Source organism: Enhydra lutris, unplaced genomic scaffold (assembly GCF_002288905.1).
Source record: "Enhydra lutris kenyoni isolate GAN:26980312 unplaced genomic scaffold, ASM228890v2 scaffoldscaffold29, whole genome shotgun sequence".
Classification (NCBI taxonomy): Eukaryota; Metazoa; Chordata; class Mammalia; order Carnivora; family Mustelidae; genus Enhydra; species Enhydra lutris.
In genome coordinates, this window is record NW_019154113.1 from 17,513,509 (window position 1) to 17,531,222 (window position 17,714).

At 43.4% G+C, this 17,714-nt stretch overlaps 1 protein-coding gene across 1 annotated transcript in view; it reads left to right on the forward strand.

Moving 5' to 3' along the window:
• LOC111152555 (cytochrome c oxidase subunit NDUFA4-like) overlaps window positions 1-16,916 on the forward strand; it is an 82,375-nt gene extending 65,459 nt beyond the window's left edge. The window contains 3 exon segments of the mRNA XM_022511032.1: window positions 16,452-16,597; window positions 16,600-16,652; window positions 16,854-16,916. Of these exon segments, the coding sequence (XP_022366740.1) occupies window positions 16,452-16,597; window positions 16,600-16,652; window positions 16,854-16,916 (262 nt within the window).
• Window positions 16,917-17,714: the final 798 nt, after the last annotated feature.

The window sequence follows — 17,714 nt, forward strand, 5'->3', positions numbered from 1 at the left end:
TGCCAATCCCAGGTCAGCCGAGGAGACTCGTACAAGACAGAACGGGCTTCTGCGGGTACAGGAGGGGGCCCTGAGGCTGGCAGGGAGTCCTCAGCAGGCACCTTCCTCGCCTAGGCGGCAGCCCCACTGCCTGAGCGAACCCCATGAGCTTCTATACAGCCCACAGCCTCTAGGCACTCCCACGGGGGCCCAGAGTTGCTGGCTGGGGATGCATGTGTGGTCATCACCAGTGGAGCCTGCCATGCCACAAGGACAGCACGTCTCAATCCCATGTACTCGAATCACCTGGGAGCTTGTGAAAAGGCGAATCCTGATTCCTAGGGCTGGGGTGGGAGGCGTGGCAGGGCCTGAGATCCGCATTTCTTTTTTTTTTTTTTTTTTTTGAGATCTGCATTTCTAACAAGCTCCCAGCCAACGCTGCTGGACCAGGAATCACACTGCGAGTGGCAGGCCACTGGACAGTGCATTCATGGCCATGAAATCATTAAACACGAAGGACTCTAGAGACCGTGCTTTCCTGTTCCCCATTAAGGCCAAAAACCCTTCCTGCCGCAGGTCTGAGGGCGGGACAGTGCCCGGCATGTACCAGGTTCTAAATGAAGGTTAGTTGGCCTGAAATAAAATTATGTCCAGGAAGAGGCAGCTCTTCTGGTGGAGCAGCTCTCTCGTAAGTAGAAAGCTCCTTCCGTGGATGCAGCGGGGCTTCCCGAAACTGCCATCCGCTGGCCTCAGTGCACCCAGGTCCCTTCACGCGTCGCTGAGGCTGAGCAAAACGTTTGCAAGCTACAAAGCAACCAACAAGCAAACAAAAGAGGTTGACTCCCAAGACTAAAAATAGCATGATCACAATAAATGTTTGCCTGCAAAATGTAACCTTTGTCAAACAGGCAAGTAGAATGCGACTCTCATGTAGTTAGATTCAAATGATACTGAATTGTGCATTTTATTATGTTTCATGTGAACTGGGGTGACATGTTTCTGACCCTCAAAGAGCTTAGGTGGCCCTGTACCATCTTCCTCAAGCTCTCTTCCCCCTTAGAAGTCAGCAATGGGGGCCTCACTGAGTCACTGCCCCTCCAAGCTGTCAGTCCCACAGGCTGCCTGAGGGGGAACATACCTCAAAGGCAGCTCAGAATGGTTCTAATCTTCTGTCAAAACCAACAGTGGAATCGGGCACCCGGGTGGCTCAGTCGCTGAGCGTCTGCCTTCCTGGGATCAAGCCCCGCATCGGGCTCCCTGCTTGGCGGGAAGCCTTCTTCGCCCACTCCCACTCTCCATGCTGTGTTCCCTCTCTCGTTGTCTCTCTCTCTGTCAAATAAATAAAAGAAAAAAAAATCTTTTTTTTTTTAAGTAACAGTGGAATCAACATTTTTTTTTTTTTTGCATAAAGCCTTTTTAATAGTTAAGATGATTTCACTGGCATAAAGGCTCAGAGAAGAGAGGCATCACTAAAACCTCTTTCACTGTCTTGACCAGTTACCAACCCCATTGATCGTTTCTTCTTATTGTCTCTTGAATCCATCTACTCTTTCAAGTTCGCTGGTTATTTCTGTATTTATGAAGATACATCCATTTACTTTAGAGAAAGAGAACCCGAGTCAGGGCAGAGGGAGGGAAAGTTCCATGCTGGGCATGGAGCCTGACATGGGACTCAGTCCTAGGATCCCGAGATTGTGACCTGAACTGAAATCAAAGTCGGACACTCAACCAACTCAGCTTCCCAGGCACCCATCAAGTTCACTGTTTAAATTCATGTTGTGGGGATTTCTTGCTCAGATTTCAGCCATAGCCTCCTGCCTGGTCTCCGTTATGCTTGTATTGCCTCCCTCCAGTTTGCCTCCCATATTTGTGCTCGGGTAGTCTTCCTAAAATTAAATTAGAGGGAATCACTCTCCAATATAAAATCTTCAGGCCTCCTCACTGCCTCTAGAACAGAGCCCTAACTCGTTAGACTGGCTCACAAGGCTCTTAATGCCTGGACCCTCCTAACTTCCCATCAGGTGCCCGGGACATACTTCCTAATCTCCCCCATCGTACTTATGCTGAGCCAGATACAACCCCTCCCCCACAAGGAGTGGCCATGCTATTTCTTGCCTCCATGTATCCATGCACACATTAACCCCTCTGCCTAGGATCCCCTTTCCAGATGCTCTTCAAAGAAAATACAACTCACACTTCAAGCTCACTACATGTTTGGGGAGGGAGGGAGGGAACGATGACTATGGAGGCAAACATTCAGAAACACTGACAAGCCCATGGATGGGTTATGGGAAAGCAGAGGCTTGGAATCCCCTAATGTTAAAGCTGCAGGGAAGGGGACTCTGGAGACTATCTTGTCCAATCTCTTCACTTCATGGGTAGGAAACCTAGGACAGAGAAGGGCACTGACCAGTGTCCAGCATCCCCCCAAATTGGTGGCAAATCTGGGATGAGAACCCTGGACTCCTAATTCCAGACCAGCCTTTCCTCCACACCACTGCCCAGCTGCAAAGTGCTCTTTTTGACGGCCTCTTGTTCTTCGAAAATTTCCGTTCAATTATCTGTCCTGAGTAGCCCATCCCACTCTGTGCCTTAGTCTTTTTCAATAAAATGCCTGACCCACATGTTCATTTATGTGAAAGATGATTAGAGCAGTAATCCTCAAATCTGGAGCAACAGAATAACCTCCTGTACAGTTTTTCAGAACCCTACCCAGACCTACTATATCAAAAACTCTGGGAAGAGCCCCAGAAATATGTATTTTGTTTAAAGCCCCACAAAAGAGCCAAGAAACTGATAACACTGTCTCTGGAGAGGAGAACTGGAGAGTGGGAGACAAAAATGAAGGACTTCATGTGCTTTTAAAATTCTGAACCATGTGAATATATTTCTTTCAAGGGATGGTATAATCTTTTTAAAGAAAAGAAATAGAATAACCAGACAGAAGATCAGTAAGTAAATACATGACCTGAATGATACTATAGACTATTTGGACCTAACAGGCGTATGCAGAACACCCAACGACAACAGAATGTATGTTCTCAAGTGCATACAAAACACTTTCTAAGGTAAACCACATGTTAGGCCACAAAACAAGTCTTAACAAATTTAAATGATTCAAATCATAGAAGGTATCTTTTCCCAATAACAATGGGAGACACTAGAAATCAATAGCAGAAGGAAAATGAAAATCCACAAATTTGTGGAAATTTGATAACATGTAGTTAAATCACCAATGGACCAAAGAATAAATTACAAGGGAAATTAGAAAATACCTTAAGACAAACAAAAACAAAAACACAGCATACCAAATCTTAAGAGATGCAGTGAAAGCAGGGGGAAACTTTTGGCTGTACGTGTTTACATTAAAAAGAAAGAAAGAAAGGTCCCAAATCAACAACCTAACTTCATACCTCAAGGAACTAGAAAAAGAACAAAGTAAAACCACGCTAGCAGAGGAAGGAAATAATAAAAGATTAGAGCAGAGATAAATGAAATAGAGAATAGAAAAAAAAATCAACAAAATTAAAAGTTGGGTTTTGAAAAGATAAACAGAGTTGACAAAAACTTAGCTAGATTAATGAAGAAAAAAAGAGAGAAGACTCAAATAACTAAAATCAGAAATGGAAGAGGAGACCTAAGGTCTTTATGTCTTTATATGTCTTTATGTCTTTTATGTCTTTATAACATATTATAAGAGGATATTGTGAATAACTGTATATCAACAAATTGGTTAGCAGAGGAAATGGATAAATTCCTAAAAATACACATCTGTCAACACTGGATCATGAACATCTGGTCTGACTATAGTCCCTACCCACCAATGAAAGCTCTTCAGGGCATGTGGCACCTGTGTGGCTCAGTCCGTTAGTCGTCCAACTCTTGATTTTGGCTAAGGTCATGATCTCAGGGTCATGGGATTGAGCCCCATATCAGGCTTTGTGCTCAGAACAGAGTCTGCTCTCTCTCCCTCTGCCCCTCCCCCCTCAAATAAATAAATAAATCTTTGAAAGCTTCTCAGGGGGACAACACAGGAAGAGTGCCTTCAGTTTGGTGCCACCCAGCTCTGGCAAATGCTTGTTCTGACCCAATGTAAGCCCAAGGCAAACCCAGACTGGCCTATTAACAACATGGGGACCAAATCAGGCAAAGAGAACCACTGCAGGTGACCGGACTGAAGGCAAATGTGGCTTATCCGCAAAGGTAGGGTGCACATCACACAACTAGGAGACATCCCTAAAGTACCAGGTTCTGGTGAACAGGGGACACTGCACTGCAGCGCACTACATGACCTCTTCTCCATTAGGCCACTGCTCTCAAGAGCAGCAGACGTAGCTGACTTTCATATCACACAGGAACAAACACAGAGAGTCAGACAAAATGAGGGGACAGAGGAATATGCCCCAAATGAAAGATCAAGACAAAAATCACAGAAAGAGAGTTAATAAAATAGAGATCAGTAATAGCCTGTTAGAGAATTTTAAGTAATGATCATACAGATACTCACTGGACTTGAGAAAAGAGTGAAGGATTTCAATGAGATTCTGAACAAAGATAGAAAACATTTTTTAAAAATATAGATGAAGAACTCAATAACTAAAATTAAGTTAAGCTAGAGGAAGCCTAGGCATGGATCAGTGATCTGGAAGACAGAGTAATGGAAAGCAATCAAGCTGAACAGGAGAAAAAAAAAGAATAATAAAAAATAAGAATAGATTTAGGGAACTCAGTGACATAATCAAGTGTAATAACATTTGCATTATGGGCATCCCAAAAGGAGAAGAGAGAGAAAAGGGGACAGAAAATTCATCTGAATAAATAATAGCAGAAAACTTTCTGAAGTGGGGAAGGAAACAGAAATCCATATCCAGGAGGCTCAGAGACCCTCTCCCACCCCCAACAAAATCAACCCAAGAAGATCCATATCAAGACACATAGTAATAATAAAAATGGCAAACAACAACAACAACAACAAAACAGTGTAAAGAGAGAATTTTAAAAGGAGCAACAGAAAACAGTTGCACACAAGGGAAATCCCATGAGGCTATCACCTGATTTTTCACCAAAAATTTTGCAGGCCAGAAGACAATGGCATAATATATTCACAGCACTGAAAGAAAAAGAAAAAAGAAAAACCTGTAATCAAAATACTCTATTTGGTAGGCTATCATTCAGACAAAGAGAAGTGAAAAAGAGTTTCCCACATGAACAAAAGTTAAAGGAATTCTTCACCACTACACCAGTCTTACAAGAAGTGTTAAAGGGGACTCTCAGAGTGGAAAGGAAGGACCATAAACATGAGTAAAAAAAATAGGGAGCACAAAAGCTGCAAAATTAAGTACATCTATAAAATAGACTGACAGAATAAAAGGATGTCAACTATCACACCACATATGTAAAACACGAAGGGGAGAGGACTAAAAATTTAGTGCTTTTAGAATGGGTTTAAGCTGAGGGACCATCAACTCAATATGGACAGCTATATGCAGAAGATGTTATATACAAACCTAATGGTAACTACAAATCAAAAGCTGGTGATAGATATACAAAACATAAAGAAAAAGGAATCCAAGTGTATCAGTAAGGAAAGCCAGCAAACCGTGAGAGAAGAGAGCAAGAGAAGAAAGGAACAGAGGAGTACTACAAAAACAATGATAAAACAAGTAACAAAATGGCAACAAATACATACCTATTAATAATTACTTGGAATGTACATGGACTAAACACTCCAATCAAAACACGTAGAGTTATGGAATGGAAATAAAAGGGGTCACTTCCAGGAAGATGGCACAGTAGTAGGACCCTAAACTCACCTCCTCCCGTGGGTATAACTAGATAACATTCACATCAGTGCAGATAACCCAGGAAATGACATGAAGACTAGCAAAACAACTAAATGTAGAAAAGAGGCCACACTGAAGAAGGTGGGCAGGGCAGACATGCTGTGGAGACGGCTAAGTCCTGTGGATCTGACCAGAGGAGAGAAGGAGCCATGGGTTCAGAGAAGGAGGAGAAACAGACTATCCCACCAGGGAGCTTGCACAGGGAAGACACATCCACATAGCATTTGGTGCTGAAAATCAGAGGGGCCAAATTTCATTGAGTTCTTTCAGTCAGCGAGACATAAAGCCTGGAACTCTAAAAATCAGCAGGTTTGGCTCTGGGAGAGCCCAGGGGGAGCTAGGAAGCTGAGTCCCCGCCCTTAAAGAGACAGCTCAACAAACAGCCTGAAGAGATACAGCCTAGAAGCGGCAGTTTGGAAGATGCCTGGAGCGTACAGGAAGGAGAGTTTGTTACTAATCTCAGAGTTCCCTAGGGGACTTCTCCAGGAACAAAGGAGTTGGCAGGCACCGTTTCCCCTGTCTCTCAGCATAAACACACAACCACCTCCATGAACCAGTGCAGCAAGGCATTCACCACCTAATGTGCTTACACTGTGCCCTGACCCCATTAGCCAGACCTGCCTCACAGTCCCAGGTCTGCGGGTCTCCCCTCCACCCCCGAAGACAAGTGCAAACCTTGCCCACACTGCATCTCCCAACCTCCTGAGGAGGACAACCTCACCATCTCGCCGCCCCCATGAGCATCTCAAGGAGCAACCATGGCTACACTGGTCTCCTCAGGGGCTGTGCATCCCCGGTGGAAAAGAACCAGGGCCACCTTATTTAAAATGCCTGCTCTGCCCATTACTTATAAGAGTAAGAGATGTAGCTGACTTTCCTAATGAAGAGAAACAGACACAGAGAGTTAGGCAAAATGAGAAGACATGGGAATATGTCCCAAATGAAAGAACAGGACAAAAACCACAGGAAGAGAACTAAGGAAAATGGAGATAAATAATATGTTTGAAAAAGAATTTAAAGTAATGATCACAGGGGAGCCTGGATGGTTCAGTCAGTTAAGGGATTGCCTTTGGATCAGGTCATGATCCTGGGTTCCTGGGATCAAGCCCTGCATTAGGCATCAGGCTCCCTGAACAGCAGGAAGTCTGCTTCTCCTTCTCTCTCTGCCCCCTCCCCTCTGGTGTCCTCTCTCCCTTTCTCTTTCTCTTTCAAATAAATCAATAAGGTGGCACTGGTCCACATTTCGTTGTGGAGTTTTCTCTGCCAGTCTGAAGTAGAACTCCTAACAAAATCAATCCAAGGATGCCCACACCAAGACACATAGTAATTAAAATAGCAGAAAGTAGGGGCACCTGGCTGGTTCAGTCCATAGAGCATGCAACTCTTGACCTTGGGGTTGTGAGTTTGAATCCCACATTCGGTATAGAGATTACTTAAAAATAAAATCTTTGGGGGGAGGGAGGAGCAAGGTGTCAGAGGAGTAGGAGACCAAAATATCGTGGGGTCCCAGGAGTTCAACTAGATAGTTATCAAACCAGTCTGAACACCTACAAACTCAACAGGAGATCAAAGAGAAGAAGAGCAGCAATTCTAGGAATAGAAAAGCGACCACTTGCTGGAAGGTAGGATACGTGGACAAGTGAATCCGAGACGAAATATGGGAAGAGAGATCGTGGCAGGGAGGGGCCGGCTCCCAGCAAGTGGTAGAGCAGCGGAGCACAAAATCAGAACTTTTAAAAGTCTGCTCCATTGAGGGACGTTGCTCTAGAGGCTAAGTGGGGAGGGGTAGAACCCTCCTGGGAACAATGTGGTCTCAGGACCCATGGGGTCACAGGAAGACTGGGGCTGTCTGAGTGTGGCAGAGCTCCCAGGAATCAGAGTGCAGAGGCTGGCTGCAGAGACAGAGCCGAGGAGGGGGCTCTCAGCTCAGGGTTACCTTAAACCATGATCTGAGGCACAGTGGGGGCCACTGCTCTTTGAACAGGGACCCCACAAGTGGCAGATCTGGAGACACTCCCTCCTTTCTCTTCTGGGAGGAGGGGCGTGGGACTGTGCTGCAGGAATCTGATGGGTTTAGAGACTCCAAACAGGGCCATGTGCCAGAGATAGAAACACTCAGTCACAGGCCGGGTGAGGTCAGAGTGCGGCCAGAGACCAGGGAGATGGAAGGGATTGATGGCTTTTCTCTGAGGGCACACTAGGAGCAGGGCCCCGAGCTCCCAGCTCCCATGGGCGGGAGACCAGGATACCGCCATCTTCTTTCCTGTCCTCCAAAGCTCTACGGAAAGTGCTCAGGGAACAAAAGCTCCCCAGAGCAAATCTGAGCAGAAGACTTAGCCTGGCCTCTGGCAAGAATGGTGCAATTTTGCCTTGGGCAAAGACATTTGAGAATCACTGCAACAGGACCCTCCTCCAGAAGATCAGCAAGAACATCCAGCCAAGGGACACCTGGGTGGCTCAGTAGGTTACGTATCTGCCTTTGGCTCTGATCATGATCCCAGGGTCCTGGGATTGAGTCCCACATCGGGCTTCTTGCTCAGCAGGGAGCCTGCCTCTCCCTCTGCTTGCTGCTCCCTCTGCTTGAACTCTCTATGACAAATAAATAAATAAAATCATAAAAAAAAAGAACATCCAGCCAAGAACAAGTTCATCAATAAATGAGAACTGAGGAACTCCAGAGCTAGGGGAATGCAACACATAGACTTCATAGATTTTTCCCCCCCCTGGTTATTTAGTCTTTCAAAGTTAAATTTATTAATCTTATTTTTTCTTATTCTATTGTTTTATAATTTTTCCTCTTTCCTATTTTAGCCTTTTTAAACTATTTTATTGTATCAATACTTTTTTAAAAAATCTTTTTAAATTTTCATTGTTACAGTAATATCTAACCCTTTATTGTATTTAACCTTATTATTTTTTAAAGATTTTATTTATTTATTTGACACAGAGAGAGATCACAAGTAGGCAGAGAGGCAGGCAGAGAGAGAGGAGGAAGTAGGCTTCCTGCTGAGCAGAAAGCCCAATGCGGGGCTCGATCCCAGGACCCCGAGATCATGACCTGAGCTGAAGACAGAGGCTTTAACCCACTGAGCCACCCAGGCGCCCCAAACCTTATTTTTTGTATACATATAGGTTTCTCTTTCTTTAAAAATTTGGGACACAGTTTCTTGTAACAGATCAAAATACACTGTAAATCTAACACATGACTTTGTTTTAGTCTAGAACCTGATAACATTCTTTCCTCTTTTTTCTTTCTTTTTCTTTTTTCAACCCACTTCTGATCTTATCAATTCTATTTTTAGAATCATTTTTATTTTCATCTTTACAGTCATATTCCATCCCTTCATTGTGTTTACCATTACTTTTGTACATATATATGTTTTTCTTTAAAAGTTTGGGAGGCAGTTTCTTCTAACAGACCAAAATACACGCAAAATCAAGTATGTGGCTCTGTTCTATTCACCAGTCTAACATATATATATATATATATACATATATATATATACATACACATATATATGTATATATATGTATGTATATATATTCCTTTTTTTCCCCTCCTTTCTTCTCTCCCTGCTTTGGGTCTCTTCTGATATTTCTCTGGAGTCATTGCTACCCTTTTAGTATTTTGTTCTCTCGCTCATCCTATTCTTACCTGGATGAAATGACAAAGCGGAAAAAATTCACCTCAAAAAAAAAAGAACAAGAGGCAGTACTGACTGCTAGGGAATGAATCAATACAGACATTAGTAAGATGTCAGAACTAGAGTTCAGAATGACGATTATCAAGGTGCTAGCTGGGCTCGAAAAAAGCATGGAAGATACTAGAGAAATAAAATGTCTTTCTGGAGAAATAAATGAACTAAAATCTAACTAAGTTGAAAACAAAAAGCTATTAATGTGGGGCAGTAAAAAATGGAGGCTCTTACTGCCAGGATAAATGAGGCAGAAAAGAGAATTAGTGATATAAAAGACCAAATGATGGAGAATAAAGAAGCTGAGAAAAAGAGAGACAAACAACAACTGGACCATGAAGGGAGAACTCAAGAGATAAGTGATACCATAAGATGAAACAATATTAGAATAATTGGGATCCCAGAAGAAGAAGAATGAAAGGGACAGAAGATATATTGGAGCAAATTATAACAGAGAATTTCCCTAATTTTGCAAAGGGAAAAAGCATCAAAATCCAGGAGGCACAGAGAATCTGCCCTCAAAATCAATAAAAATGGGTCTACATCCCCTCATCTAATAGTAAAACATACAAGTCTCAGTGACAAAGAGAAAATCCTGACAGCAACTCAGGACAAGAAGTCTGTAACATACAATAGTAGAAATATTAGATTTGCAGCAGACCTATCCACAGAGACCTGGCAGGCCAGAAAGGACTGGTATGATATATTCAGAGCACTAAAGGAGAAAAACATGCAGCCAAGAATCCAGCTAGGCTATCATTGAAAATAGAAGGAGAGATAAAAAGTTCCCAGGACAGACAAAAACTAAAAGAATTTGCAAACACCAAACCAGCCTTAAAGGAAATGTTGAAAGGGGTCCTCTAACCAAAGAGAGAGCCTAAGAGTAACAGACCAGAAAGGAAGAAAGACAATATATGGTAACAGTTACCTTACAGGCAATACAATGGCACTAAATTCATATCTTTCAATAGTTACCCTGAATGTAAATGGGCTAAAGGCCCCAATCAAAAGACACAGGATATCAGAATGGATTTAAAAAACAAGACCCATCAATATACAGTGTGCAACAAATTTATTTTAGACCCAAAGACACCTCCACATTTAAAGTGAGGGGGTGGAAGACAATTCACCATGCTAATGGACATCAAAAGAAAGCTAGTGGTGATTCTTATATCAGATAAATTAGATTTTTAAGCCAAAGACTATAATAAGAGATGAAGAAGGACACTAGATCATACTCAAAGGGTCTGTCCAACAAGAAGATCTAACAATTTTAAATATCTCTGCCCCTAACATAGGAGCAGCCAACTATATAAACCCATTAATAGCAAAATCAAAGAAACACATCGACAATAATACAATAACAGTAGGGGACTTTAACACCCCCTCACTGAAATGGACAGATCATCCAAGCAAAACATCAACAAGGAAATAAAGGCCTTAAATGACACACTGGACCAGATGGACACCACAGATATATTCAGAACATTCCATCCCAAAGCAACAGAATAACATTCTTCTCTAGTGCACATGGAACATTCTCCAGAATAGATCACATCCTGGGTCACAAATCAGGTCTCAACCGGTGCCAAAAGATGGGGATCATTCCCTGTACATTTTCAGACCGCAATGCTCTGAAGTTAGAACTCAAGCACAAGAGGAAAGCTGGAAAGCACTCAAATACATGGAGGCTAAAGAGCATCCTACTAAAGAATGAATGGGTCAACCAGGAAATTAAAGAAGAATTGAAAAAATTCATGGAAACAAATGATAATGAAAACACAACTGTTCAAAATCTGTGGGACACAGCAAAGGCATCCCTGAGAGGAAAGTACATGGTGATACAAGCCTTTCTCAAGAAACAAGAAAGGTCTCAAGTACACAACCTAATCCTGCACCTAAAGGAGCTGGAGAAGAATAGCCAAGAAAGCCTAAACCCAGCAGGAGAAGAGAAATAATTAAGATCAGAGCAGAAATCAATGAAATGGAAACCAAAAGAATAGTAGAACAAATCAACGAAACTAGGAGCTGGTTCTTTGAAAGAATTATAATAAGAGTGATAACCCCTGGCCAGACTTATCAAAAAGAAAAGAGAAAGGACCCAAATTAATAAAAGCAGGAATGAAAGAGGAGAGATCACAACCAACACCACAGAAATACAAACAATTATGAGAACATATTATGAGCAACTATATGCCAGCAAATTTGACCATCTGGGTGAAATGGTTGCATTCCTACAGACATGTAAGCTACCAAAACTGAACCAGGAAGAAATAGAAAACCTAAAAAGACCCATAACCAGTAAGAAGATCGAAGCAGTCATCAAAAATCTCCCAACAAACAAGAGCCCAGGGCCAGATGGTTTCCCAGGGAAATTCTACCAAACATTTAAAGAAGAATTAATATCTATTCTCCTGAAACTGTTCCAAAAAGTAGAAATGGAAGGAGAACTTCCAAACTCATTTTATGAGGCCAGCATTACCTTGATCCCCAAAACCAGACAAAGACCCCATCAAAAAGGAGAATTACAGACCAGTATCCTTGACAAACACAGATGCGAAAATTCTCACCAAAATAATAGCCAATAGGACCCAACAGTACATTAAAAGGATTATTCACCACGACCAAGTGGGATTTATTCCAGAGCTGCAAGGTTGTTTCAACATCCACAAATCAATCAATGGGATATAATACATTAATAAAGGAAAGAACAAGAACCATATGATACTCTCAATAGATGCTGAAAAAGGATTTGACAAAGTGCAGCATCCTTTCTTGATCAAAACTCTTCAAAGTGTAGGGATAGAGGGTACATACCTCAATATCATCAAAGTCATCTATGAAAAACCCACAGCGAATATCATTTTCAATGGAGAAAAACTGAGAGCTTTTCTGCTAAGGTCAGGAACACAGCAGGGCTGTCCACTATCTCCACTGCTATTCAACACAGTAGTAGAAGTCTTAGCCTTGGCAATCAGACAACAAAAAGAAATTAAAGACATCCAAATCAGCAAAGAAGTAGTCAAACTATCACTCTTTGCAGATGATATGACACCCCTTTTGGGTTTGGGAAAACCCAAAAGGCTCCACTCCAAATCTGATAGAACTTGTACAGGAATTCAGTAAAGTGTCAGGATATAAAATCAATGCACAGAAATCAGTTGCATCCCTATACACCAATAAGAGAGAAGAAAGAGGAATTAAGGAGTTGATCCTATTTACAATTGCACCCAAAACCATGAGATACCTAGGAATAAACCAAACCAAAGAGGCAAAGAATCTGTACTCAGAAAACTATAAAGTACTCATGAAAGAGACTGAGGAAGACACAAAGAAATGGAAAAATGTTCCATGCTCATGGATTGGAAGAATAAATATTGTGAAAATGCCCATGCCACCTAAAGCAATCTACATGTTTATTTTTTTAAACCCCGCCCCCGCAATCTACAGGTTTAATGCAATCCCTGTCAAAATACCATCAATTTTTTTCAAAGAAATGGAACAAATAATCCTAAAATTTATATGGAACCAGAAAAGACCCCGAAGAACCAGAGGAATGTTGAAAAAGAAAACCAAAGTTGGCAGCATCACAATTCCGGACTTCAAGCTCTATTACAAAGCTGTCATCATCAAGACAGCATGGTAGTGGCACTAAAACAGACACATAGATCAATGGAACAGAATAGAGAGCCCAGAAATGGACCCTCAACTCTATGGTCAACTAATCTTCAACAAAGCAGGAAAGAATGTCCAATGGAAAAAAGACAGTCTCTTCAACAAATGGTGCTGGGAAAATTGGACAGCCACATGCAGAAAAATGAAACTGGACCATTTCCTTACACCACACACAAAAATAGACTCAAAATGGATGAAAGACATCAATATGAGAAAGGAATCCACCGAAATCCTTGGGGAGAATACAGGCAGCAACCTCTTTGACCTCGGCCGCAGCAACTTCTTGCTATACACGTCTCCAAAGGCAAGGGAAACAAGAGCAAAAATGAACTATTGGGACTTCACCAAGATCAAAAGCTTTTGCACAGCAAAGGAAACAGTCAACAAAACCCAAAGACAACTGACAGAATGGGAGAAGATATTTGCAAATGACATATCAGATAAAGGGCTAATATCCAAAATCTATAAAGTACTTATCAAACTCAATACCCAAAGAACAAATAATCCAATCAAGAAATGGGCAGAAGACATGAACAGACATTTCTGCAAAGAAAGACATCCAGATGGCCAACAGACACATGAAAAAGTGCTCCACATCACTCGGCATCAAATCAAATACAAATACAAATCAAATCAACTACAATCAAATACAAATCAAAATCACAATGAGATACCACCTCACACCAGTCAGAATGGCTAAAATTAACAAGTCAAGAAACGATGGCTGCTGGCAAGGATGCAGAGAAAGGGGAATCCTCCTACACATTGGAGGGAATGAAAGTTGGTGCAACCACTCTGGAAAAGAGCATGGAGGTTCCTCAAAACAGAGCTACCCTATGATCAAGCAATCGCACTACTGGGTATTTACCCTAAAGATACAAATGTAGTGATCCAAAGGGGCATGTGCACCCGAATGTTTGTAGCAGCAATGTCCACAATAGCCCAACTATGGAAAAAACCTAGATGTCCATCAACAGATGAATGGATAAAGAAGATGTGGTATTATATACACAATGGAATACTATGCAGCCGTCAGAAGAAATGAAATCTTGCCATTTGCAATGATGTAGATGGAACTAGAGGGTATTATGCTGAGCGAAATAAGTCAATCAGAGAAAGATAATTATCATATGCTCTCCCTGATATGAGGAATTTGAGAGACAAAGTGGAGGGTTTGGGGGGTAGGAAAGGAAAAGATGAAACAAGATGGGATCGGGAGGGAGACAAGCCATAAGAGACTCTTACTCTCACAAAACAAACTGAGGGTTGCCAGGAGGAGGAGGGTAGGGAGAGGGTGGTGGGGTTGTGGACATTGGGGTGGGTATGTGCTACGGTGAGTGCTGTGAAGTGTGTGGGCCTGACGATTCACAGACCTGTACCCATGGGGCAAATAATACATTATATGTTAATTTTTTAAAAATACAGTTATGGTGGGGCACCTGGGTGGCTCAGTCAGTTAGGCAGCAGACTCCTGTTTCAGCTCAGGTCATGATCTCAGGGTCCTGGGATGGAGTCCCACATCAGGCCCCCTGCTCAGTGGGGAGCCTGGTTCTCCCTCTGCCCTTCCCCCCTGTTCATGCTCTCTCTCTCTCTTGCTCTTTCTCCAATAAAGAGATAAATTCTTTTCTAAAATGTGGTTCACAAATATGTATATGTATTTATGTATATACACTATATGGTAGAACGTTATTCAGCCTTAAAAAGGGGAGGAAATTCTGTCACATACTGAACATAGAAAAATCTTGAGGACATCATGCTAAGTGATAGAAGCCAGTCACAAAAAGACAAATAGTGCCTTATTCCACTTATACTGAGTATCTAAAATAGTCAAATACATAAAGACAAAAGTTAACGGGTGGTTGCCAAGGGCTGAGGCAAACGGGAAATGGAGAGTTTTTGTTTAACGTGTACAGTGCTGGTTTTGCAAGATAAAAAGGTTCAAAATCGGTGTTGCACAACAGTGTGAATATGTTCAACATGACAGCACCGTACCCTTAAAGATGGTTAAGGTGGTAAAGTTTATGTTATGTGCTTCTACCCCCAAAAGAACACGTTTTAAGCCATGCAAAAGAAAAACAGATTTTCTCGGGTGAGTCCCAGCTTTGCAAACTACTGGCCCCAAGGGACCCTGTTCGGCTTCTGGAAAGAAGAGCAGCGTTCAACGGGGCTGTGAAAGACAGAGACGTCTTGGCTGGGCAAAGCGGTGGGGGGATGTTGTAAAGGAAGGAATTCCTTGAGAAACAGCATCACTATCACCAAAAACATTTATCATGATGCCTACTGTTTGCCTACGTGTTCTCTCACCTAATCCACACACCAGCGACTCTATGTGGGACAGGGGGCACTACCAGGGCCATTTTACAGAGGAGAAATCAGGTGGCAGTTTAGGGGGAGCGGGCGAGGGCACCAGTCTGCCTGCCCAAGGGGAATGGTACACGGAGAGATGACACAGAACGTCAGAGGCCTTGACACCAGGCAGAGACATCACATGAAGCCGTGGACATAGGGAGTCATTGTAGGTCCTGGAGCAGAAGTACGCGATTGGAGCAGAGTCTTCAGCAGGTGAATCTGGAAGCAGTGTGTGGCTGTGCCTTGCACTAGGTGGAAACCCAATGAGCGCCAAAGGAGTGACAAATGCGTAACAAGCAGATGAGCAAAGTTGGGGTGCGAGGTTGGGGTCAAGTGCCCCAGTCTCTATCTCCCCCGCCCCCAACACTTCGGGGGCCTCTCCTCTGGAATGACTCGTATCCCTGGGGCGGTGCGTCTCCAGGTACCTGCTCTGCTCTGGCAGTGCGGGACCAGATGGGACCAGGCGTGGGGGCACCTCCCATCCCTGCGTGCGCCCTCTGCTGGAGGCGCCTGGCCTGGCACGTGTATGCAGGCCAGTCTGGGCACCGAGCCTCTCCGGCTTTCATTTTTTATTAGAATGATGGGATGTCTTTTGAAGCCTCGATGATATTAACGACAGCCTAAGGTTTCAAAGAGGACAGTGTTCTTTGTCTCATTGGTCTCTGGCCTCCAAACACTTCACCTTCACCTCCCCTGCGGAAAGGATTGAGTTCTCAAGCATTCTGGACTCCCTCCCCCATCTGTGCTCAGCACTGAGCCTCAGCACCCCAGCTCATGCTCAGGGGGGGCCTAGCAGGCAGAACTCTGGAGCTCCTGGTGGGTGATGCTGGAGAATTCTAGAAATCGATCTAAAATTGAACACAGGGTGTAGGGACTTGCAGATTTGATCTGTTCTTCTTCTGGACGCAAGGCTCCTACCGCCACCATTGTTTCTCCAGATCCTTGGTCCAGCCAAAAAGCATCCAAGCTTGATCTCTCTCTTTGTATTTATTGGAGGGGAAAGTACTGGAGCAGTGGGCAGTGTCTTGCTCCTGGCCTTGTTCAATCCAGATGTCAGGATGAGAAAAATAACCCAGGACCCTGGAACACACTGGGTCCCCATGATCAATACGCTTTTCTTCTTAAGATTTTATTTATTTATTTGACAGAGAGAGAGAGAGAGATCACAAGCAGGCAGAGCAGCAGGTGTGGGGGGCGGGGAGCAGGCTCCCTACTGAGCAGGGAGCCCAGTGTGGATCTCAGGACCCTGAGATCATGACCTGAGCTGAAGGCAGAGGTTTAACCCACTGAGCCCCCTGGTGCCCCTGATCAGTACAAGTTTTCCTCGGTGAATGTACATTACAGCAAACTGCAGAAAGAAGGGCCAGACCTCTAAATGAAAGAGGGAGGGAGGTCGTGCCGAAGTCATCTGCATAATTTCCCTCTTTATCGAGGAAGGATTTCCTCTCTCAATGCATGAAATCATGTTGGTGTATTGTGTTGGGGTTTACACTGCCAAAAAAAAACCTCTGAAACTTGAAAAAACAAAAATAAAATTGGACACGGATGACCGTGATGACAATAGACTCCTGCCGCAGTAGAGAGAGGTAATAATGTCTACGGTGACAGGACTCTTCAAGAAGGACCTCAGCCACATAGAAGGAGCACTGTGATGGGCTCAAGCATGGGGCTGTGGGGTTTGCAAACCACCTTCAACAGCCGGCTCCTGGAACCCTGCCTACTGGGCCTTCCTGGCATCCACGCAGCTCTCTGCAGATTCCTGAGGCCATGGCTCCAAGCCCTGGCTAATATCCCCTCTGACTGCAAGAGTCCCCACTCTGCCATTCTAAGCCAATCAAGCAGTATTAAGTGAAGGAAGACAAGTGCATTTGAAAATCAGACTCACCCTTGGAGGGTCGAGTGTTCATTTCCAAATTAACCCAGGCTGGATTCAGGGGTTCCGGAGTTTCTGATTTGTTTCTCCTCTTTGGGGAATAAAACAAAACTCACGGAGATGGAAAAGGTGCCAGGAACCACGCTAAGCGCTTGACACACGTTTCTCTTTCTGTCTTCACAGTAACGCTTTCATGCCCATGAATAAAGGGAGACTGGAAAGTTCATAAAAGATCGGCCCAGTGTTTCCCAGCTGGAGGCCAGGATTCAGGTTCAGGTCTGTCTGATGCCTAAGTACCTA